General features: G+C 39.7%; 1 protein-coding gene across 1 annotated transcript in view; it reads right to left on the bottom strand.

Moving 5' to 3' along the window:
• DNAH3 (dynein axonemal heavy chain 3) overlaps window positions 1-24,330 on the bottom strand; it is a 200,660-nt gene that overhangs the window by 55,870 nt on the left and 120,460 nt on the right. The window contains exons 41-43 of the mRNA XM_057749021.1: window positions 8,680-8,783; window positions 6,064-6,358; window positions 4,089-4,268 (exon numbers count right to left, since the gene is read on the bottom strand). Of these exons, the coding sequence (XP_057605004.1) occupies window positions 4,089-4,268; window positions 6,064-6,358; window positions 8,680-8,783 (579 nt within the window). The remainder of the gene's footprint in view (window positions 1-4,088; window positions 4,269-6,063; window positions 6,359-8,679; window positions 8,784-24,330) is intronic.

Below are 24,330 nucleotides of genomic sequence, written 5' to 3'. Positions count from 1 at the left end.
CCTTACAGCCCTTGGCAACTAATGACCTATTTTCTGTCTCTATAGATTTGCCTGAGTGTCTTTAAAAAATTTTTTTTATTATATACAGTAAAGCACAGATTCAGAAAACCACACAAAACAAATGTATAGTTCAGTGAATCATTATAAAGTTAACATCCTTACATCTACCATCCATGTCAAGAAATACAGCTTTGCCTGCCCTGCATAGAAGCCTCTCCATATATCCCATCCCAACCACAGCCCTCTCCTTTTCTCCCTCCATAGGTTACCACTATCCTGACTTTTAAAGTAATTGCTCTCAGGACTTCCCTGGTCGCGCAGTGGTTAAGAATCCGCCTGCCAACACAGGGGACACGGGTTCGAGCACTGGTCCAGGAAGATCCCACATGCCGCGGAGCAACTAAATCTGCGTGCCACACAACCTCCAGAGCTCGTGAGCCACAACTATTGAGCCCAAGTGCCACAAATACTGAAGTCCATGCGCCTAGAGTCTGTGCTCTGCAACAAGAGAAGCCACTGCAATGAGAAGCCCATGCACCACAACGAAGAGTAGCCCCCGCTCTCTGCAACTAGAGAAGGCCTGCATGCAGCAATGAAGACCCAATGTAGCCAATAAATAAAAAAGTCTAAAGTAATTGCTATCTTGCATTTTTACTACTCATGGGTTCATTTCTGGATACCAGAGTTTAATCCTGCTAATTAAAACAAAATTGATATGTCTTTTAAGTGTCTTTTAATCTATAGGTTCCCTCCTCCATCCCTTTCTTTTTTTTATTTTTTAATTTTTTTTAATTTTTTATTTTTTTTATTATTTTTTTGGGGGTACACCAGGTTCAATCATCTGTTTTTATACACATATCCCCGTATTCCCTCCCTTCCTTGACTCCCCCCCCCTCGAGTCCCCCCCACCCTCCCCGCCCCAGTCCTCTAAGGCATCTTCCATCCTCGAGTTGGACTCCCTTTGTTATACAACAACTTCCCACTGACTATTTTACAGTTGGTAGTATATATATGTCTGTGCTACTCTCTCGCTTCGTCTCAGTTTCCCCTTCACCCCCCGCCCCCTCCCATACCTCGAGTTCTCCAGTCCATTCTCTGTATCTGCATCCTTGTTCTTGTCACTGAGTTCATCAGTACCATTTTTAGATTCCATATATGTGAGTTAGCATACAATATTTGTCCTCTTTCTGACTTACTTCACTCTGTATGACAGATTGTAGTTCTATCCACCTCATTACATATAGCTCCATCTCATCCCTTTTTATAGCTGAGTAATATTCCATTGTATATATATGCCACATCTTCTGTATCCATTCATTTGTTGATGGCTCCATCCCTTTCTTTTATCTTTGTCTACTGAAGAGCTGTTGGGCTGTTTGATCAGTAGAGTTTCCATAGTCAGGATTTTGTTGATTGCATATTCATGGTGCAGTTTATTTGATTCCTCTGTCCTTTGTATTTCCTACTAATTTGCAGCTGTATCCAGAGACTTACTCAGATTCAGGTTCCATCTCTTTGGCCAGACTATAGGTGGTGGTGTAGTCCTTCATCAGAGGGCACATGATGATGTCTTTCCCTCTGTGATGTACTAATAGTACTTAATGTTTGTTAGTGTTACCTAAACCCAGATCAGTCTTCTGCCAAACCATGCTCTCAACCACCATACTAGATTGCCTTGAGTCTTAGTTTTCCCATCTCAGCCCTAATAGCTGGCAGCTGGTCTGGCAATTATCAGCTAAGATGTTAGTTCTCCACTGAACACAATTTCATTAAATATCAACATCAGGTGAGGTCACTCCCTAACTATGACGGAACAAGATAGAAATAAGTTTGCTCTGAAACCATGAAAACTTTCCCCTTATCTAGTATGAGTGACTCTACTTCTTTACCAAGCAGAGAAAAAATTAAGATACCCACTCATCAAACTGTCCCCACTTCCTGAGATTACCCAATCCAGAACAGAGTCCCTGGTTCCTTAAATCTTTTCTCACATCACCCAGCACAAGCCCACTTACTCTCTTTCACCAGGCACTCTCATGGTTCTCCATGCTGTGCAGACACCCTTGCTGCAGCAAATTAATAAACCCAATTTCACTTGACCACAGATGTGTTCCCGGCAGACTTTGGCCACTGGTCTTTATTATACAATCTTTTTAAACATCATATTGGTGACATAACCTGAAAACTGTCAATTGCTGTGCAAGTGCTAGTAATTACTATTTCCACAATAGGTACCAGAAACAGATATTCCCTTCTGAATATATCTCCACCCCCCGCCAGTTTTATTGAGATATAATTGACATATATATAAGCTGAAGGTTCACAACCTGACGATTTGAGGCATGTAAATATTGCAAAATGATTGTTGCAATAAGGTTAAGTAACAATTCCATTGTTGTTAACTAGAGTCACTATGCTATACATTAGATCCTCAAAACTTATTCATGTTATAACTGGAAATTTGTACCCTTTGGCCAACATCTCCCCATTTACCCCATCTCCTAGCCCCTGGCAACTATCATGCTACTCCTGTTTCTGAGTTTGCCTTTTTTACTTTCCATATGTAAGTGATATCATACAGTATTTGTTTTTCTCTGTCTGACATTTCACTTAGCATAATGTTCTCAAGGTCCATCCATGTTGTCAGAGGGGGCAGGATTTCATTCTTTTTTATGGCTGAATAATATCCCATTGTGTGTGTATGTGTGTGTGTGTGTACATTTTCTTTATCCATTCATCCACAGATGGACCCTTTGGTTGTTTCCATGACTGGCTATTGTAAATAATGTTGCAATGAACACGGGAGTGCAGATATCTCTTCAAGATACTGGTTTCATTTCCTTCAGATATATACCCAGAAGTGGCATTGCTGGATCATATGGTAGTGCTATTTTTAACTTTTTGAGGAACCTCCCGCTGTTTTTCATAGTGGCTGCACCAATTTACAGTCCCACTAATGTGCACAAAGGCACTTGTTATCTCTTCACTTTTTGTTAATACCCATTCTATCAGGTGTGAGGTGACATCTTACTGTGATTTTGATTTTCATTTCTCTAATAATTAGCATTGTTGAACATCTTTTCATGTGCTTGTTAGCCATTTGTATGCCTTCTTTAGAAAAATGTCTGTCTGAATTCTCTATCCATTTCCAAATCAGATTGTTCATTGTTTTGCTATTGAATTGTATGAATTCCTTAAGTATTTTGTATATTAATTCCTTATCAGATAGATGGTTTGCAAATATTTTCTATTGAATGACTAGGTTTTAGAGAAAATTAATATATCAAGTTCCTCTCCCTCTCACTAGTGAGAGAAGTGTTGAATTTATAGATGCTAAGTGCCTGAGATCCTGTTATATTCAAACCCAAGGCAAAGGTACCCCTGGACTCTATACTTGAAGTGGAGGGTGATGGTTTGCATACCCAAGTAAAATTACCCTGCTTATCTTCCTTATTTTACAAATGAGAAAGATACATGCCACAGGGGAGAACAAGGTCACAGAATCTTAAGTCTGGAAATGGCATTAAGATTCTTAACCAAGGATGTATCTCAGAATAAAAATATGAAAATCTGTAGACATGGATGGATCAAGTTGCACCTGAAGCAAAATATACTCCTGAAGTGTTAGATGACGGGGGAAAAAATCTTACTTATTTGTTTGTTTATTATCATTATTGTTTTTGCTTAGGCCACTTTGGGTTAGGTGTTCTATCTCTGGCAATCCAAAGAATTGTAAGAAACACGATAGGTGAATCTGTCATGCACCCGTAGTTGAGAACCTCTGATCTAGCCTCCCTCCTAGGACACATGCTGTTCCCACTGAACTCTCCTCTTCATGAGACTCTCTGTTCCTCTAGGGCCTAGCCGAAGACTCCTCAAATCCTCTTTTCATCTTCCCATCCTATTTCACACAACTTCCTACATGAAATATTCAAATGCCACTCCTTGAAGCTAACTCAAGTGTCTCTGGCTACAGCCTAAACACACCTTTCTCCACCTCCCAACAGGACAGAGTGCCCTGCACCAGCCCTCCATCCATGAAGGTGGTCTGGTTCTACAGGGGGTAATGAACTCTCTCTTTCACGTACCAGTAATGTCATTCCTTCCTCCTCCAGGAGGGCCCATGGCTGTCACAAGCAGCATATCAACAATGTCCAGCTTGTTTGTGTCTTTCTTGTCAAACCAGTAACCGTGGTCAATCCATTGCCTCAGGAGCTCAATGGGGGGCTGGGCTCCATACACCTCTTTGGCTGGCATGTTGAGGTCATCTGGGGAGAGAAGCCATGGCCACAGATTGTAAGTCTATGGGATTCTCTGCTCTCACAGGAGGTAGCAGATGACTAACCCTCCATGGGAGAGTCTGTGCCCAGTTGTTACATCCTCACTCTAGGCAAGGCTCATCCAGTGGACATTCTCACCATAATGAAAGAGGTTTTCCTGGGTTCTGCATTCTCCTGCTTTACTGAGATCTCTGTGCATGTAAGGATGCATAGATTGGCATTAACCAACAGATATTTTTTTCCCATTCCTTCAACCAAAATATATAATTGTCTATCATGTGCTAGACATTTTGTTAATTGCTAGGGATATGATGGTGAGAAAGTCATGCTCCCTGTCGACAGGGTATTTAACTCGACCACCAGGTAATAGTGGAACTCCAGTGGGAGAAAGGCTTCAGGCTAGGGTTTTTGAAGAGCGAAATCAAAATGGCAAGAATAAATTGTGATTTCCTCCATGGTGGGGATTGATTTTCTGCAATAGCATGTTGCTCAGTCTTGGCATATAGAAGGCACTCAATAAACTCTAATGAACGTTGATTAAATGCCCAGTCTTGTGTCATGTAACATTTTAAGAGTTTTATACATATTATCTCATCTAACCAAAATAATGACTTTATAAGGAAGATAGTATTACCTTTATGTTAGAGGTGAGGAACTGAAGGTTATGGAACAATATGCTTAAGGCCACAATATACTTAGGGTTCAAAAGTGAGATTTGGACCTAGGTCTGTTTGGCTGCAAAGCTTAATCTGTTTTTGGATATACCATAACAATAGGAAGGGAGAAAAGATTGGAGGAAAGGAGAAAGGGGGAAAAAGAGAGGGAAAAGAAAATAGGATCCCTGCCTTTAAGGAGCTGCTGTTAGTTGGCAAGGATATAAATACATGCAACATTCACTATCAATGCATGAATTTTAAAGATAGGACATGAGATAACCCAGAGGAGCAGGGCATTACTATTACTAAGTGAGAATTCTATGAGTCAGCAGGAAGAGAGTGGAAAAGATAACGTATTTGGCACCAATAAACCTGGTTTTGGCTTGTGGTTCCAGAATTTTCTAGATGTTTGACCCTGAACAGTGAATTTCACCTCCGGAGCCTCAATTAACTGACTAGGAAAGTGATAATGGTGGCTAATAAACTCATGGGGTTGTGAGGTTCAAATGAAATAAATGAGGAAGTGCTTTGTAAACAGATAAAATCCTGGGAAAACTCAATGTGCTTATTTCACAAATATTTATTTAGAAACTATTAGAATTCTTCATATACTGATAACATATTTATCTGGCACATAGTGGAATAGGAGTTTATCATAAAGCGTGACTTGCTTCTGGAGATGCAAGAGGGCAAACACCACGATCCCCTTCTGGACCTAACTGCTTCTCACTGCAAAGTAACTTTGCCTGATACATGGGCTCAGCTTCATCCCAGGAGAAGCTGGGATCCTCCCTCAGGCAAAAAGGCCTGGACCATGCCTCTCTTACTGAAAATTTGGCACATAGTATATGGTTAACAAATACTTGGTAAGGAATGAAGGAAAGGACAGGGAACAAAAAATGAATGAAGGAAGAGAGGAAGGGAAGGAGAGAAGAAGGGATGCAAAGATGGAAGGAAGGAAAGTTGGAAGGAAGGATGGAAGGAATGCTGAATTATATTAACCAGAAATATTTTATCTCCCAGAGAGAGTAAAAGGACTATACAGTGGCCCCACGAAGGGAGATTTTGTTTTGTTGCAGCTTAGAGTAGAAGAAACTGGTGTGTCCAGATCCAGGCCAATGACTTACCCACAAACACGACAGCTTTCTTCCCTATGGGAGGCCCAAAAAGGCCCTTCCGCCGTCGATCCAGCTTGGACATGATGATATCCTGGGTCTGATTGGCTGAGGTTCTGGCAGAGAAATTGATGCAGTTGGGCAGATAAGTATTTTTGGGAAGGCGGAGAAGGAAGTTGTTGGTGATGACTGATTTGCCAGTGCCTGTGGGTCCTACAAATAGCATTGGAATCTCATGGTCCAGGTAGGTTTTCAAGAAGAAGGACTGCCGGGCCGTCTCCATTGTGGGGATGATGAGTTCTGAGACCTGTGCCACAAAGACATGGTAAGTCTTGGTACTGTGCCCAGGAGATTGGGTCTTGGAATTCAGGAGAATTGGGTTCTACCCTTACTATCCATCCAGCTCCATCTCTTTTTTTGGGGGGGGGGGGGTGTACACCATCCATCTCTTATTTATCTTTATAATTTTGAGTAATTTACCTCTCCAGGGGCCTTAGTTTCTTCATCTGTGAAATGGAGATAATAATGGCACCTAGTTCACTGAGCTGTTTTGAGGATTAAATGAGATCTTGCATGTAAATATGGGCATTTTAGAGATGCGGAAACTCTGTTTTAGAGATGAGGAAACTGAGATCCAGAGCTCACTAACACAGCAAGTAAGTGGAAATGCAAGGATTTTAATTCCAGCTTGTCTGATTCTAAGGTCTATATTCTTAACCACTGAAATGTCATATTATACACACCAATTACAGTAAGGATGTGTCTATAGCTGCTGCCCTCTGAGACTGTTGCTCTGAACCAAGCTGTCTGCCTTGCCCCAGGGAAGATCCACCTTCCACACGCCATCTGCCTGTCCAAGAAGGGTTAGGTGTGACCCTTGACCCCCATTCTCTGTGCTTGTTCCTCATCTGCTTTCCTAATGCTCAGATTCTTGGTTCCTCCTATTAACCCCTTTTCCAATATGCACATTGCAATACTATTCCTGGTATTCAGACTCCAACTGGGCACTAAGGGCTTGGTCTTGAGCTTCTGGAATCCCTATTATTTTGAGTAGAACACCTTCCCTTAGCTTGGCTACTCTGAGCTCAAACCATGTCAACAACCATTTGGCTGCATTTGGTCCCTCCAATGAGGGGGTGGGTAGAGGAAGAGGTAGTAAGATCTAACTCATATGCTGAAGTCCACTTATATGTCTAGACGGGAAGGGGCCAGTGAACACGGAGCCACTGCGTTGCGTAACTCTAGAGAGCACAATTCACACTGTGGTTTATGTAAATGGTGTCCCTAAAGCAAAATTTGACCGTAATGCAAATGGCACCAATAGGGCCTGTGGAACATGCTGGCCTTGTGTATACTGATAGACAAAGGCTTGGCTTCTTTTGATAAATAATCTGATCAAAGTAAAAGAAGCAGAGAGAACAAAGGAACTGAAGTGGCAAGGAAGAGAATTAACAGGTGTTGAGCTATGGATGTTTTATGAGCTATGCCTGTATTATTCCCTGCACTTTTCCCAATAACCCTCTGAAGCAGGTACATTATTAGCTCACGTTTTCAGATGAAAAAATTGAGACTGGAGGATGGCTGGCTAACTTGTCCAAAGCCACATAGCCAGTAAGCGATTCTGAATGCAGAACCAGGTACCAAGACTAGGAATTTAAAGCAAGTTGGGTTTCATAGATTTTTATTTTCAGGGGCTAGAACAATTTTTTGACAAAGGAAGAATTCCCAGCAAAGCTAAAATATTTTCTGCATTGGACTTTCATTTGTATGAATCCAGCAAGATTTCAAACCCCTTGATCTCAGGTGATGATGCTCTTTAAGGAGAATGAAAGTTTAGGGCCTCAGTGCTGTAGGGCTCCTTACAAGACTCAGCCTCCAGGGTGTGTCCTGAATTCAACACACATTCACTCCTGCTTATTGCACCCTTTTCACAAGCCGTTGTGGTCCTGTCTGGTGTCTGACTTTGTTGTCAATATTTCCACTTTCCCATCCACCATCTACTACTCTATCTGGGGCCTGAACAGTCTACAGTCATCCCCAGACAGATACATTATGTCCACGAGATACTGCAAATAGAGGCATGAAAGTGCACATCTGGAAAAAATTTTCCACAAGGAAATGAGTGGGAGTTGTAGGTCAGCTGTCTGCTAACTAGAAAATCTATTAATTGGTACCCATTTTTCCGAGAATTCTGATTAAAGAAATCTTTCTCTGGGAATTTTAAAGAAAAGGTAAGGATCTTTTTGGCTGAGAGATCTGAGAGGTGGACTGATGACCATTTGGCATTACTGGTAGTGATCATAATCAGAAAAGCAGCAGCATGACCCAGCACACAGTGTGTGCCACAAATTCATGAATAATGGCTTCAGTCCTTGCAACCATCCTTTAGGTATTTTCCCTGCTATTGTGTAGTTGAATAAACTGAAGCAGAGAGCGTGAAGACTGAGTAAGGAATCTGGGACTTTCTGATTTTAAGGTCCATGCTTCTGAAGACTCAATCCAGCACATGTTTGAACCTTTTTCTAAAGTAAGTTCTTAAAAATGCTAACACAGACCTGATGTTAACCTCTCCACTTTGTTGAATATCAAGTCATTACCAAAGTTCCGTGGCCAATAACTCTCTTTTACCTTTGCATTTGCTGGGATGCTTTCCTCCTCTTTGGTGATATACTCTGTCCATGTGTACCAATGTCCACCACCTTGCTTGAGGAAATAAAAATCATAGATGCTTCCTGGACCCAAAGAAATAGAACAGGTTATTAGTACATCAGGGGTTTACATTTCATATTACCTCAGTCATAGGCATCTGAAATGTGTTAAGTATCAGTACTGGCATAGTTGTGTAACTGTATAAACTGGAGCAGCACCTTTTAAAGAGTAATTACTTTATTATATGCATAAAAATAATAGATGCTAATTATACAAATAATTACTCTTACTAATATAGATAGGAAGTGTTGAAAAGAACAAAAAAGGAAGAAAACAAATCGCTCCAAATCTCACATCCAGAGATGACTTTTGATGGCAATCCTTCCAGTCCTCTCTCAAGGCACCAAACATATTGAAGATGGTAGTATAGGTAGATGAAAGAAAGGATTTTATTAGAATAGGATCATTTGATGTAACATATCATACACTATGTATATGTATATGCTTTATATTAATACAACATAATAAAATATAATAATATATATTTTTATATATTATACTGTTGAAAAATAAAAACATTAAATCTAATTTTACTTAAATTAGAAGAAAAGGAGACTAAAATGAAACTGAAGGACCTGCTGAACTTCAGATAATCATTATTCACTACAAGAGATAATGGTTCCTAAAAGTGTTTTTTTTTTAATCAATTGAGGTATAATTGAGAAATAACTTAGTTTCAGGTATAGAGTATAATGATTTGATATTTATATATATAGTGAAGTGATCACATTATAAAGTGATTATATTAATAAAGGTTTGTGTATATTAATATGTAATGCACGTAATATCAAATGATCCTATTCTTACAAAATCCGTCACCATACATAGTTAAATATTTTTCTTGTGAGGAAATTTTTTTAAAATTGAAGTATAGTTGATTTACAAAGCTGTGTTAGTTTCAGGTATACAGCAAAATGATTCAGTTATATATATATGTATATATATTATTTTTCAGATTCTTTTCCATTATAGGTTACTATAAGATACTGAATACAGTTCCCTGCGCTATTTGGAAGGTCCTTATTGATTATCTATTTTATATATAGTAGTGTGTATATGTTAATCCCAAACTCCCAATTTATCCTTCTCCACTCCTTTCCCCTTTGGTAACCATAAGTTTGTTTTCTATGTCTGTGAGTCTATTTCTGTTTTACAAATAAATTCATTTGTACCGTTTTTTTAAGATTTCACATACTAGTGATATCATATGATATTTGTCTTTCTCTGTCTGACTTCACTTAATATGATAATCTCTAGGTCCATTCATGCTGCCATAAGTGTCATTATTTCATTGTTTTTTTTCTGGCTGAGTAATATTTCATTGTATATATATACACCACATTTTCTTATCCATTCATCTGTTGATGAATATTTAGGTTGCTTCCATGTCTTGGCTATTGTAAATAGTGCTGCTATGAATATTGGGGTGCATGTATCTTTTCAAATTATATTTTCTCCAGATATATGCCCAGGAGTAGGATTGCTGGATCATATAGTAACTCTATTTTTGGTGTTTTGAGGACCTGCCATACTCTTCTCCATAGTGGCTGCACTAATTTATATTCCCACCAACAGTGTAGGAGGGTTACTTTTTCTCCACACCCTCTCCAGCATTTAGTATTTGTAGACTTTTTGGTGATGACCTTTCTGACTGGTGTGAGGTGATACCTCATTATAGTTTTGATTTGCATGTCTCTAATAATTAGCAATATTGAGCATCTTTTCATATGCCTGTTGGGCATCTGTATGTCTTCTTTGGAAAAATATCTATTTAGGTCTTCTGCCCATTTTTTTTTTTTGATTGGTTTTTTTTTTTTTTTTGATAGTAAGCTGTATGAGCTGTTTGTATAGTTTGGAAATTAATCCCTTGTCAGTTGCATTGTTTGCAAGTGTTTTCTCCCATTCTGTAGGCTGTCTTTTTGTTTTGCTTATGGTTTCCTTTGCTGTACAAAAGCGTTTAAGTTTAATTAGGTCCCATTTGTTTAGTTTTACTTTTTTTTCCATTACATTAGGAGATGAATCCAAAAAAATATTGCTGTGATTCATGTCAAAGAGTGTTCTGCCTATATTTTCTTCTAGGAGTTTTATAGTATTCAGTCTTACATTTAAATCTTTAATCCATTTTGAATTTATTTTTGTATATGGTGTTAGAGAATGTTCTAATTTCATTCTTTTACATGTAGCTGTCCAGTTTTCCTAGCACCATTTATTGAAGAGATTGTCTTTTCTCCATTGTATAGTCTTGCCTCCTTTGTTGTAGATTAATTGACCATAAGTGCATGGGTTTATTTCTGGGCTTTCTATCCCGTTCCATTTATATGTGTGTCTGTTTTTGTGTCAGTACCATACTGTTTTGATTTCTGTAGCTTTGTAGTATAGTCTGAAGTCAGGGAGTATGATACCTCCAGCTCTGTTCTTCTTTCTCAGGATTACTCTGGCAATTCTGGGTCTTTTATGGTTCCATATAAAATTTAGGATTATTTGTTCTAGTTCTGTGAAAAATGCCATTGATAATTTGATAAGGATTGCACTGAATCTGTAAGTTGCCTTGGGTAATATGGTCATTTTAACCATATTGATTCTTCCAGTCCAAGAACATGGTATATCTCTCCATCTGTATTATATTCAATTTCTTTCATTAGTGTCTTAATAGTTTTCAGAGTACAGGTATTTTGCCTCCTTAGGTGGGTTTATTCCTAGGTATTTTATTCTTTTTGATGCAAGGGTAAATGGGATTGCTTCCTTAATTTCTTTTTCTGATATTTCATTGTTAGTGTATAGAAAAGCAACAGAGTTCTGTACATTAATTTTGTATCCTGCAACTTTACCAAATTGTTGATGAGCTTTAGTAGCTTTCTGGTAGTGTCTTTAGGATTTTCTATGTATAGTACGTCATTTTCAAACAGTGACAGTTTCACTTCTTTTCCAATTTGGATTCCTTTTATTTATTTTTCTTCTCTGATTGCTGTGGCTAGGACTTCCAAAACTATGTTGAATAAAAGTGGGAAGAGTGGGCATCCTTATCTTGTTCCTGATCTTAGAGGAAATTATTTCAGCTTTTCACCATTGAGTATGATGTTAGCTGTGGGTCTGTCATATATGGCCTTTATTATGTTGAGGCATGTCCTCTCTACACCCACTTTCTGGAGCGTTTTTAATCATAAATGAATGTTGATTTTATCAGAAGCTTTTTCAGCATTGAGAAGATCATATGCTTTTTATTCTTCAGTTTAATACGGTGTTTCACATTGACTGATTTGTGGAAATTGATAAATCCCACTTGATCATGGTGTATAATCCTTTTAATGTATTGTTGGATTTAGTTTGCTAGTATTTTGTTGAGGATTTTGCATTTATATTCCAAAATAGATCTATTTGAGTCCGAAGTCTATGGTCTTTCTGCTTCCTCAGACTGAGGCTGGAGACCATGAAACTAATGCCAAGCCTCCTGCTTATGTGGTTTTCTCCTGTACTGTTCAGCAGCTCTGGAGCATGAGTGGGAAAAAAAAAGAGGGATGGTGTATTGATCCAAGGTTGGGGCTTTGCCAGGTGTGTTTGGGAGGAGGATAAGGGAAGGAGGGAGTAGAAGGTGCTGATGAGAGAGAAAGGTGGAAGAGGTGGGCCCTGGGGGCCAAACTGGAGGGGTGGCCTGGAGGGGTTGTAGGTAGGGAGACAGCAGAAAGGTAGTGGGAAGGCAGAAGCCAGTTGTAGCAGAGCTGGAGAGTTACAGGGCTACAAGGTTGTTTGTGAGAAGTCAGGATGCTTCAACTTGGATTTGCAGAGTTGGACCAACTCTAGGTCAGGCTGGGGCCACAGACCACTGTCTGGAGAGGACTTTGTGCTGCACAGACCTGAGTGTCTGAGGAGTCCAGGAGGGCCTCCCTAATCTGGGGACAACTGTGTGAACCTAACCCCAGAAGCCAGGGAGGAAGAGCAGCGCTTTCCACTGGGCAACACTGAAGGAGCTGTTGAACCTCTTGGGGCCCCCCAGGGCTCATATCTCAGGCTCCACAGGTTTGGGGGCCTGTGGTTCAGCACCAGGTAGCAGTAGTAAAGCATAAAATATGGGGCAACATGTGCGCCTTGCTGCTTTTCTGACCTTGGGCTAGTCATGGAACCTCTGGGAGTTTTCAGGGGCTCCTTCGGTATGGGCTAAAGATAACCAGTTGACAACAGGCCGTTAAAGCCCTGCCCTGCATGTTGCTCCTGCTAACTTTCCAAACTCCCCTTGACAGACACTGTGTGAAACAGGCTACTCACCCACTTTACTGCAGCATCTTGTTTCAGATCCCACCTCGGGGCTTCTGCATCTGCTTTTCCTTCTGTCTGGCAGCTCTTCCTCCTGCTTTCCACCTGGCTTGTTCTTATCTTTCAGGTCTCAGCTCAGAGGTCACTTCCTCTGAGAGACCTTCCCTGAACACTTTAGGTAGGGCCCCTGTGGGTCTCCATTGAAGTTGCCAGTGTGCTTCCATATTTGCACTTAGTACATCTGCAATTATCTTATTGTGCGTGTCTACTTATTCTGCGTGTCTGCCTGTCTTCCTCAACTAGAACGTGAACTCCGTGAGGGCAAGGGGATTGTATCTGTTTTATTCACGGTTGTATCCCCAACAACTAGTGTAGTGCCTAGCACACAGTAGGTGCTTAATAAATCCTTATTGAACACATGTCTGAACAGGTATGGAGGGAGCACATAGTACACCCTCAGTAACTATTGTGTAAGGGAAGGACAACTGAACTGCTGCCTTCCAGATATTCTTGGTGTGGAAGTCAGTAGCTGGGCAGCATCTAGGTCCCTGGTCTCTGGTGTCTGATCAATACACAGCAGTGATTCTGAGTCGCCTTTCCACTCCACTAATTCTTTCAAAGTACAATCACCATACCCATCTGGAACCACTCCCCACATCCCCCACAAAAGCAGCACACAGAGTTCCTATGATCCTTTTTCCCAGTGAGGTCCCTGCCTCTGTAATTGGTGGGTGTCTTTTTCTTTTTTTCACTTCAAGATGAGGAGTGGAAATGACAAGGGTGTCAGGGAAGGATGTGGCCTCCCATCCAACTACTCCTTATTGACTCACTGTGGGGCCCTGGGTGGGTGACTCCCTCCTCTGAGCCTCAATTTCCTCATCTAGAGAATGCCATGAAGAATCTATTAGATACTAATTGCAAAGCCTGCAGAATGAAATAAAATTTAAAAAAAAGAGAGAGAGAAAAACCTTCTGAAGGGGACATGGAGGAATTACCCAGGCCCCAACAAGACAAGTGCGGGGCGCTGTGACTCACAACAGCACCGGGCATGAGAGGGCTGCCCCATTGCCCAGCCACCCAAGCAGTAGGCACAAGTGACTTGCTTCTCTCTCCACAGAATTTGCTTATAACTGGCCCAAAGAGGGCAGGGTTGGTGGTTGTAGGGTGTATGTGTGTGTAAGAGAGTCTTCAGCTTCAGTTCAAGGGATGAAACATTTCAGTCCAAAAAAATTTTTTTTCTTGTGATGAAAACTTTTAATATCTACCCTCTTAGCAAGATGCTGCTTAACTAAAAAAAAATTTTTAAGCCATTAGGGCTTAAAGTCGTTGTGATTTTAAAAATCATTTAATCCAACTTTATTATATTTTAACCTTTCATTGTGAAAAAATTTAAAAATACACAAAAATAAGGAGAATAGTATAATAAACTGCCCTGTACCCATTATCTAGCTTCAATAATCTTCAACATTTGGCAACTCGTGTCTCATTCATTTCCCCAACACCAGCCACCCCCATATTCATTTTTCTTCTCTCCTCACTTCCTCCCTCCCTTTTGTTTTGTTTCTTCCTTCTTTCTCTGTCTGGAGTATTTTGAAGTAAATCCTGATATCACATTTCATTTGTAAATACATGTAACTCAATGTTAGACCACTTTCATTGATACCTTTATGAACTAGGACATGATTAACTCTTACTCTTCCATCTCCTCTCCTTTGGTTCCTTTTGTTGTTCTTGATGATATAACTTTTACTTTTTCAGGGATTATAACCCTGACATTTTGTTCTATAACTATAATTCTCTTAGTCTTTAGGTCTCTGTTTAAATAGGTTTAACACTCAAACTCAGGGGTTTTATTTTTTTATTTTTTGGGGGGTACACCAAGTTCAATCATCTGTTTTTATACACATATCCCCGTATTCCCTCCCTCCCTCAACTCCCCCCCACCCTCCCTCGAGTCCCCCCCCACCTTCCACAGACTATTTGAGTTCTTTTTTTTTTTAAATTTGACATGTATACACTGCTATGTTTATTTATTTATTCATTTTATTTATTTACTGTTTATTTATTTATTTTGGCTGCACCAGGACTTAATTGCAGCATGTGGAATCTGCATTTTGGCATGTGGGATCTTTAGTTGCAGCATGTAAACTTCTTAGTTGTGGCATGTGGGCTTCTTAGTTGCAGCATGCAGACTCTTAGTTGTGACATGCATGAGGGATCTAGTTCCTTGACCATGGGTCAAATCTGGGCCCCCTGCATTGGGAGCACAGAGTCTTACCCATTGGACCACCAGGGAAGTCCCCAAGAGTCTTTATCTTGATTGATTTGTTAGTTGGCTGATTTCATTTTTTATTTCCAGGAATGGACTTATCAGGGCTCAGTTTTCTCAGTTCTTGCATGTTTGAGAATGTCTGCCTTTTGCATTTGAACAGTGACTTGGCTAAGAGTAGTATATTTTTTTAAAATAAATTTATTTATTTATTTATTGGCCGTGTTGGGTCTTTGTTGCTGCTTGTGGGCTTTCTCTAGTTGCAGTGAGTGGGGGCTACTCTTTGTTGCAGTGTGCGGGCTTCTCACTGTGGTGGCTTCTCTTGTTGTGGAGCACGGGCTCTAGGCACGCAGGTTTCAGTAGCTGTGGCACGTGGGCTCAATAGTTGTGGCTGGCAGGCTCTAGAGCACAGGCTCAGTAGTTGTGGTGCATGGGCTTAGTTGCTCTGCGGCATGTGGCATCTTCCTGGCCCAGGGCTCAAACCCGTGTGCCCTGCATTGGCAGGCAGATTCTTAACCACTGCGCCACCTGGGAAGCCCAAGAGTAGTATTCTTATGTCACATTTTCTTTCTTTCCCTCAGAATGTTGCAGACCATTGTTCCAGCGTGTCTTCTTGCATTCTAGGTTGCTGTGTAGAGAAGCCTGAGGCCCATCAGATGTTTCCACTTTTATTGATTTTTCTTTCCTATCCAGATGCCTGATGGAATCTCTTTTATCCTGGTAGTGCAATAATTTAATCATATTATTTCTTTTGGTCAGTTATTCTGTATCAGTTTTTTTTTTTAATTTTTATTTATTTATTTATTTATTGGCTGTGTTGGGTCTTTTTTGCCGTGCGTGGGCTTTCTTTAGTTGCGGTGAGTGGGGGCTACTCTTCGTTGTGGTGTGCAGGGCTCCTCATTGCTGTGGCTTCTCTTGTTGCAGGGCACGGGCTCTAGGTGCGTGGGCTTCAATAGCTGCAGTACATAGGCTCAGTAGTTGTGGCTCACGGGCTCTAAAGCGGAGGCTCAATAGTTGTGGCGCATGGGCTTAGCTGCTCGCGGCATGTGGGACCTTCCTGGAGCAGAGCTTGAACCAGTGCCCCCGGCACTGGCAGGCGGATTCTTACTCACTGCGCCATCTAGGAAGCCCCTCTGTATCAGTTTTTGTTGCAACACAGAATACTCTTAAAATTTGCGGAAACAGTTCTTCATTTTATGAAAAATTTCTGCATTAATATCTTAGTATATATTGTCTACACTATTCATTGGGTTACCTAGTAAAGGAATCAGCACTGTTTGGTCTCCATATCAATCATATTCTTTATAATTGCTCTTAGACTTTGTCTCTATAGCAAGTATAGTTATCTCAAACCTTTCCTCTAAGCCACTTTTTTAACTGTCTATGCTTTATTCCTTGCTGGTTCTAATTTATTATATCATTAATAGTATTGGTTAGCTCTCAATTTGTTTCTTTGGTTTTTCAATCCCTCTTTTTTCTCTGATTCTGTGGTTTTACCAACTCATCTACAAACTTTAAAATGACAGATTTATTAAGATATAATTCACATATGATATAATTCATCCATTTCAATTGTACAATTCAATGGTTTAATAAAAATACATGGGACTTCCCTGGTGGTGCAGTGGTTAAGAATCCACCCGCCAATGCAAGGGACACAGGTTTGAGCCTTGGGCTGGGAAGATCCCACATGCTGCAGAGCAACTAAGCCCATGTACCACAACTACTGAGCCTGTACTCCAGAGCCCAAGAGTCACAACTACTGAGCCCATGTGCCACAACTACTGAAGCCTAGGCACCCTAGGGCCCACATGGCACAACTACTGAGCCCGCGTGCTGCAATTCCTGAAGCCTGCGCTCCTAGAGCCCATGCTCCACAGCAAGAGAAGCCACTGCACTGAGAAGCCTGTGCACCACAATGAAAAGGAGCTCCCACTCACCACGACTAGAAAAAGCCCACAAGCAGCAATGAAGACCCAACACAGCCAAAAAAAAAATACATGTGTGTATGAATATATTAATATTCACAGGGTTGTACAGTCATCACCATAATCAATTTTAGAACATTTCATTACTCCAAAAAGAAACCTCATACCTCTTAGCTGTCACTTCCCAAATCCTCTTCCCATCCCTCACCTCCTCTCTTGCCCCCAACACTAGGCAACCACTAATGTGCTTTCTGTCTCTATAGATTTGCTATTCTGGACACTTCGTATAAATGAAATAATCCAATAGATGTTCTTTTGTGATTGGCTTCTTTTACTCACCATAATGTTTTTAAGGTTTATCCATGTGGTAGCATGTATTATTACTTCATTTCAGTAATATTGAATAATACTTATTTGTTGAATAATATTTAATTGTACGGATATACTATATTTTATTTATTCATTCATCAGTTGATGGACATTTGGATTGTTTTCACTTTTTGGCCATCATGAATTATGCTGTTATGAACATTTGTGTACAAGTTTTGTGTGGATATATGTTTTTGTTTCTCTTGGGCATATATCTAGGAGTGGAATTGCTTGGTCATATGGTAACTCTGTTTAACTTGTTTTGTTTGTTTAAGTTTTGAGGAACTGCCAAATGCTGTTTTCCAAAGCTGCTGTACTATTTTACATTTCCATTATAACATGTGAGGGTTCCAATTTTCCCACGTTCTCACCAACACTTGTTGTTTTCCATCTCTTTTTTTTATTATTCTCGTAGTTGTGAAGTGGTATCTCGTGTTTTTGATTTGCATTTTCCTGCTAATACTGTCAAGTTCTTGTCATGTGCTTACTGGACCTTTGTATATCTTCTTTGAAGAAATGTCTATTCAGTTACTTTGCCCATTTTAAAATTGTGTTATTTATCTTTTCATTATTGAATTATAATACTTCTTTATACATTCTAGATACAAGTCCCTTATCAGATAAATGATAAATGCAAAAAATTTCACCCATTCTGTGAGTTGCTTTTTCACTTTCTTGATGTCCTTTGAAGCACAAAAATTTTTAATTTTGATGAAGTTCAGTTTAACGATTTTTTCTTTTGCTGCTTGTGCTTTTAGTGTCCTAAGACATTGTTGCCTAGTCCAAGGTCATGAACATTTGCAACTATGTTTTCTTCTAAACTTTTATAATTTTAACTGGAATTTAGATCTTTGATCCATTTTGAGTTAATTTTTGACTATGGTGTAAAGTAGAGGTCCAAATTCATTATTTTCCATGTATATATTCATTTATCCCAGCACCATGTGTTGAAAGGATTATTCTTTTCCCATAAAATTATCTTGGTACCCTTGTCAAAAATCAAGTCACTATAAATATGAGGGGCTCATTTCTGGACTCTCAATTCTGTTCCATTGATCTATATATCTATCCCTTTGCCAGTAGCACACTGTCCATCTATAAATTTTTAAAATTAAATTTATATTATTACTAAGTGCTTGCAACACAATTATTTCATGTTTCCTAGGTCAAGTTTTTCTTTTAGATTCTCACTCTCTGTCTTTCTCTCTCGGTCTCTGTTTCTCTTGCAGATGTTCTTGCTCTGATATAATTAGGTAAAATCTGCTTGATATTTTCCCCAACATTATCTGGGGTGAGTTTATTTCCCTCACTTTCCTTTTTTTTTTTGGCTGTGTTGGGTCTTCACTGCTGTGCGTGGGCTTTTCTCTAGTTGAGGCAACTGGGGGCTACTCTTTTTGTGGTGTGCGGGCTTCTCAGCATGGTGGCTTCTCTTGTTGTGCAGCATAGGCTCCAGGCACACAGGCTTCAGTAGTTGCAGCATGTGGGCTCAGTCGTTGTAGCGCACAGGCTTAGCTGCTTCATAGCATGTGGGATCTTCCCGGATCAGGGATTGAAGCCGTGTTCCCTGCATTGGCAGGTGGATTCTCAACCACTGTGCCACCAGGGAAGTCCTGTTTCCTCCACTTTCTTGGCCACAATTCAAGGACTGGTGTGTGGATTTCTTTTCTGTAGCCTGAGGGTACAGGGGTTGGGTAAAAGGACATACTCAGTTGCCCTTGCCAGGTAACCTGGGCTTTGCGCTCCTTTTTAAAATTTGGCCAATTTTCCTGAACCATGGGTCCATTCCTCAGTTAGAAACATGGTTCACTCCTGAAAACTTCAGCTTACATCCCTCATCCAGCATGGAGCTCTGGAAGATGCAAGCCCTGGTAGTTTCTCCCACTCATAATAAGGTCCTACTGAATTATGGAGGGGTTTCACATTCAAAGGTTTCTCTTAGAGATTTTTTTTTGCAGCTGCCCAATCACCACTGCAGTCTGCTTTTTCCACACTGGCGATTATCAGTGAGAACTCTCAGAATTTTTTCAACTCACCCCCTTTCTTCTCAGCATCATTTTTAGAAGGACAGTGGAGTTGTGAGTTCTGGGTTGCAGGAACTTTTGTTTCTCTCCTTGTCCTCTACCTTTCAATGTTTAAAGAATCAGGCTGTAACTTTTTTAAAAAAAAGTTACTGCTGGGAATTTTTTAGGCTTAAACTGCTGTTGTTGTAGTTGTTCATCTTATTAGGTATTAAAAGAGTGAGTTTCTATTATCCTATATCACTGTGCAGCTCTACCTAGAAGTCAATCTAGTACAACACTTTTGGAAAGCCATCTGGCACTATGCTTACAGAGCTACAAAAATGTTCTCCAGTCCAAGTCAGAAATCACATTCTGGGATTTTATCATAAGGAAATAATTCACAATGAAAATAATCTTTCTACATGAGTATATAGCACCATTTGTGATGACAAAAATTTGAAAATAATTTACGTCTCACATTAGAAGACCAGTCAAAATTATGTCTTATAAAATGAATGGAATATTTTGCAGTCATTAAAATGATAATTACATTATTTACAAAACAGAAATAGATGCATAGACATAGAAAACAAACTTATGGTTACCAAAGGGGAAAGAAGGGGGGAGGAATAAATAAGGAATTTGGGATTAACAGATACCACTACATATAAAATAGATAAACAAGGACCTACTATATACACAGGGAACTATATTCAATACCTTGTAATAACCTATAATGGAAAAGAATATGAAAAAGAATAGCCATATATGTATGTGTATATATGTATATATGTGTGTGTGTGTGTGTGTATTTATAAAACTGAATCACTTTGCTATATACCTGAAGCATTGTAAATCAACCACACTTCAATTAAAAAAAAAAGAACTAGGGTCAATGAAGCAGATGCACATTCTACAGAGATGAATTGAACTTAATGAGAGAATTCACATTATCTAAAACTAAAAGGAAGATAATGAGATATATACCCAATTAATACTCAAGTAAAATAGAAAACTAAAACATGAAGTTTTGAAATAAGTTGTCTATTAAATACTTTAAAAAATAATTGTTGCAAAATCTAAGTATTAACATAGAAAAAAATCTTTCAAGAAACAATAGATAAAATAGAAGAATACAAAATGGAATATATAACATTATGGCAACTATATAAAAAGAGGAAAGCAGATGGACAAGATAGAGAAAGATTTTTTGGAAACTGAAATATTTGCGATTGGTATGAACAGAAATATTTTTGATCATTTTTATTTAATAGAATTAAATTGTTTTTATAATAAAAAAGGAGACACAAAAAGCATGATTCAGAGAAGCATTTATCCCCTTCCCTTGCTGATGTTACTAGCTAGAGCTAACTTGTAGCTTGATACAGGAACATTTTGGCCAAAGAGAAAAGGTCCAACTGAATAAAAGTGGAGTTACTGCTGTGTGATCCTGGGCAAGATTACCATTTACATATCTGTAAAATGGGCCTGATTTTATATAAAGCTTAGAGAATCCCTGTGAAAGGTGAATGACATGTGTCAGACATTTAGCATAGCTGTGGGCACACAGAGAGGCACTTGAGAACATTTAGCTCTAGGTCTGTTTGGTCCTCATCAGAGTAGTGCTCCTGTTTGCTCTGCACTGTGATTTTAACTCAAACTCTGATGCAAGTGCATGGGCAGAATGGGGAAAACAGCAGTAGAAATCCAGGAAGACAAATTAATTCTATCGCCTCTGACCACCCCCTGCCCCAGCTCTGTTTTCCTTGCCTTCATTTGGGAGAAAAGGATAAACGTCAACAGAGAAGTGAGTGGGTTTTCAAAAGACACACGAAGGGGGACTTCCATGGTGGTCCAGTGGTTAAGACTTTGCCTTCCAATGCAAGCGGTGTGGGTTCAATCCCTGGTCGGGAAGCTAAGATCCCACCTGCCTCGCAGCCAAAAAACCAAAACATAAAACAGAAGCAATATTGTAACAAATTCAATAAAGACTTAAAAAAGAAAACAAAACCAAACCAACCAAACCAACAACAAAAGAATAAAAGGAAATTTAGCACTTCTGGACAAATAAAGATCAGTGTTGGATGATGTTAACCCAACCTTGAGAGAATTCCCCAAAGGACTGCTGGCTTTCCTTAGTGTGCACTCCCCAACGCAGCTCCTTCAGCACTTTTTGAGAGCTCCATGTACCCCAAGGCTCCTAGATCATGAAAAGCCCAAAAAACAACATCCCATGAGGTCAGAGAAGGCCTTCCTGGACCTCTCACCACGAAAATGTCAAACCCTGTGGAAAAGCTAGAAAGGCATTTCAAGATTTTTAAGATGGTAATAAGAATGTATAATCAAAGACAGATCAAGAGGCCATATACTACATGATTCCATGCATTTGAAATGTCCAGAAAAGGCACATCTATAGAGAGCAGATGAATGGCTGCCCAGGGCTGATGATGGGAACAGGGATTCATTGAAAAATGGGCATGAAGGATCTTACTGGCGTAATGAATGTTCTAAATTGGTTCTAATGTTCCAATGTTCTAAAATTGGATTAGACAGTTGCACAACTAGGCAAATTTACTAAAAACCACTGATTCGCTCACTTAAATGAGTGAATTTTATGATATGTAAATTTACCTCAATAAAGCTGTTGTATAAAAAAAGAATTCACACTTGGCACTTCAAACACATCTTTGGATTGAAATGAGTTCTGGCTAGGAGCTTTGTAATTTGCTGCTAAAATACTTAGGAAGGCATACGAGAAAGGAGTGGAATAATGTCACCGAAAACAAAGACTAAAAGAAGCTGGGCAGGATCTCCTCTAACTAGATAGTACATGAGCTGGACTGAGAACTTTTACCTCAAGAAACTGTAAGAAAGGGCAACAGGCCCACTGGCTATACATTCTTAATACCACTCCCCCCACCCCACATACAGAGATGCAGGTGACATCCCACATGGAAAATTAGGCACCTGTCCCTTTGCCTTGGCACATACTACCCTGGGAGAACTGTCTCATTTTTTTTCTCATCCTTGCCTTGCCAGGCCATCTTTCTAGAGCTGGTACGGGCGGCAGGGTCCCAGACCACAAAGAGGAAGAAGGAGACAGTTGTGGCACTTTAAATTCAGTGAGGTATGGTTTTTCAAAGTAAAGAACCATAGTAGCTCCTTAGTTGAGAAATCTCCTTTTTCAGACATTCACAGATGAAACAAATAAAAAGGCTGCTTCTAACAGATGGCATTAGTTGATCATATGTGGTCATTGGATCTTGGCCATCCCATTGTTTCTGACTCTAGAGTTTAGAGCATGTGGGTTTATTTTTAAGGGGGGTGATGAATACCATTTACCCTGATCATGTTCAAAAGTAGTGAGAGTTTTGAAAACCAGCAAAAAGAGAGGTGTATGATTACCATAGAGATAAAAGTAAAGCTTAACTTTTCATGGATATGTTCATATCAGTCACTTGTAAGCTGTCGTTTTGCTCTTAGAAACAGCTTTTTCAGAACCAAACCTACTTCTGAGTAGAGTAGTTGTTGCAAAAGAAGATATATGAAGAAACTAGTTTGCACTATCTGCTGGAAATTATACTTTTTTTTTTTTTAAATACTGCATCAGTTGAATAGGACATGGAGGAAGGAGATGAGTCCATCACAGTACACAGGAGATGTTGCATGGCAAAGTTACTTAGAAAACTTGGAAGCTATGCACATAATTAGCTGCTCAGAAGGAAAGGAAAGATGTTGTCACAAAGTGAACCAACAACGGGGTCAAGGGTATTTCATGTACTAATTTGCTGACACAGAGCATGAACAGTCTGATCTTGAAGGATGGGGGAGGCAGAAAACAACACATGAACTGGCGGGGATGGGGGTAGCTTCAGAGCCTTGGAGGAGAGGGCAGCAACATGTGTGTGGAGGGCAGTGTGGAGAGATTCCCGCATGGAGGGTCGGTGCCGACCAGCACTTCCCAGCCTGAGACGCTTGTCTGCTCACCGGCTGGAGCAGGGGTGGAGGGCGCTGGGTACTGAGGCTTGAGCTTTGGAGGTCAGACCCCAGGGAGAGAACTGGGGTTGGCTGCATGAGGACAGCCTGGGGGGCTGTCCCTGGGTGTCCCTAGATACATGCACCCAATATTCATAGCAGCATTATTTATAATAGCCAAGATATGGAAGCAACCTAAGTGTCCATCCACAGAATGGATAAAAAATGCAGTATACATACGCAATGGAATACCCCTCAGCCATAAAAAAGAATGAAATTTTGCCATTTGCAGTAACATAGATGGACTTGGAGGGCATTATGCTAAGTGAAATAAGTCATACAGAGAAAGACAAGTACTAAATGATATCACTTCTATGTGGAATCTAAAAGAATACAACAAACCAGTGCATAAAAAAAGAAGCCGACTCACAGATATAGAGAACTAGTGGTTACCAGAGGGGAGAGGGAAGGAGGAGGGGCAACGTAGGGGTAGGGGGCTCAGAGGTACAAACTTTTAGGTATAAAATAAGTTACAAGCATATATTGTACAACACGGGGACTACAGCAAATATTTTATAATAACTGTATATGGAGTATAAGCTTTAAAAACTGTGAATCACTATATTGTACACCTGTAACATATATTATACATCAACTATACTTAAATAAAAAATATGCTAAAAATTAAAAAAGAGAAAAAAGTTAAAATGAAATACCACTTTCACATTCCTAATTGCCCAAGATTTCAAATAAAAAAAAAATGGAAATAGCATTGGTGAGG

This window comes from Hippopotamus amphibius, chromosome 9 (assembly GCF_030028045.1).
Source record: "Hippopotamus amphibius kiboko isolate mHipAmp2 chromosome 9, mHipAmp2.hap2, whole genome shotgun sequence".
In the NCBI taxonomy this organism is placed as follows: domain Eukaryota; kingdom Metazoa; phylum Chordata; class Mammalia; order Artiodactyla; family Hippopotamidae; genus Hippopotamus; species Hippopotamus amphibius.
This window is presented reverse-complemented; position numbering and strand designations above follow the sequence as displayed.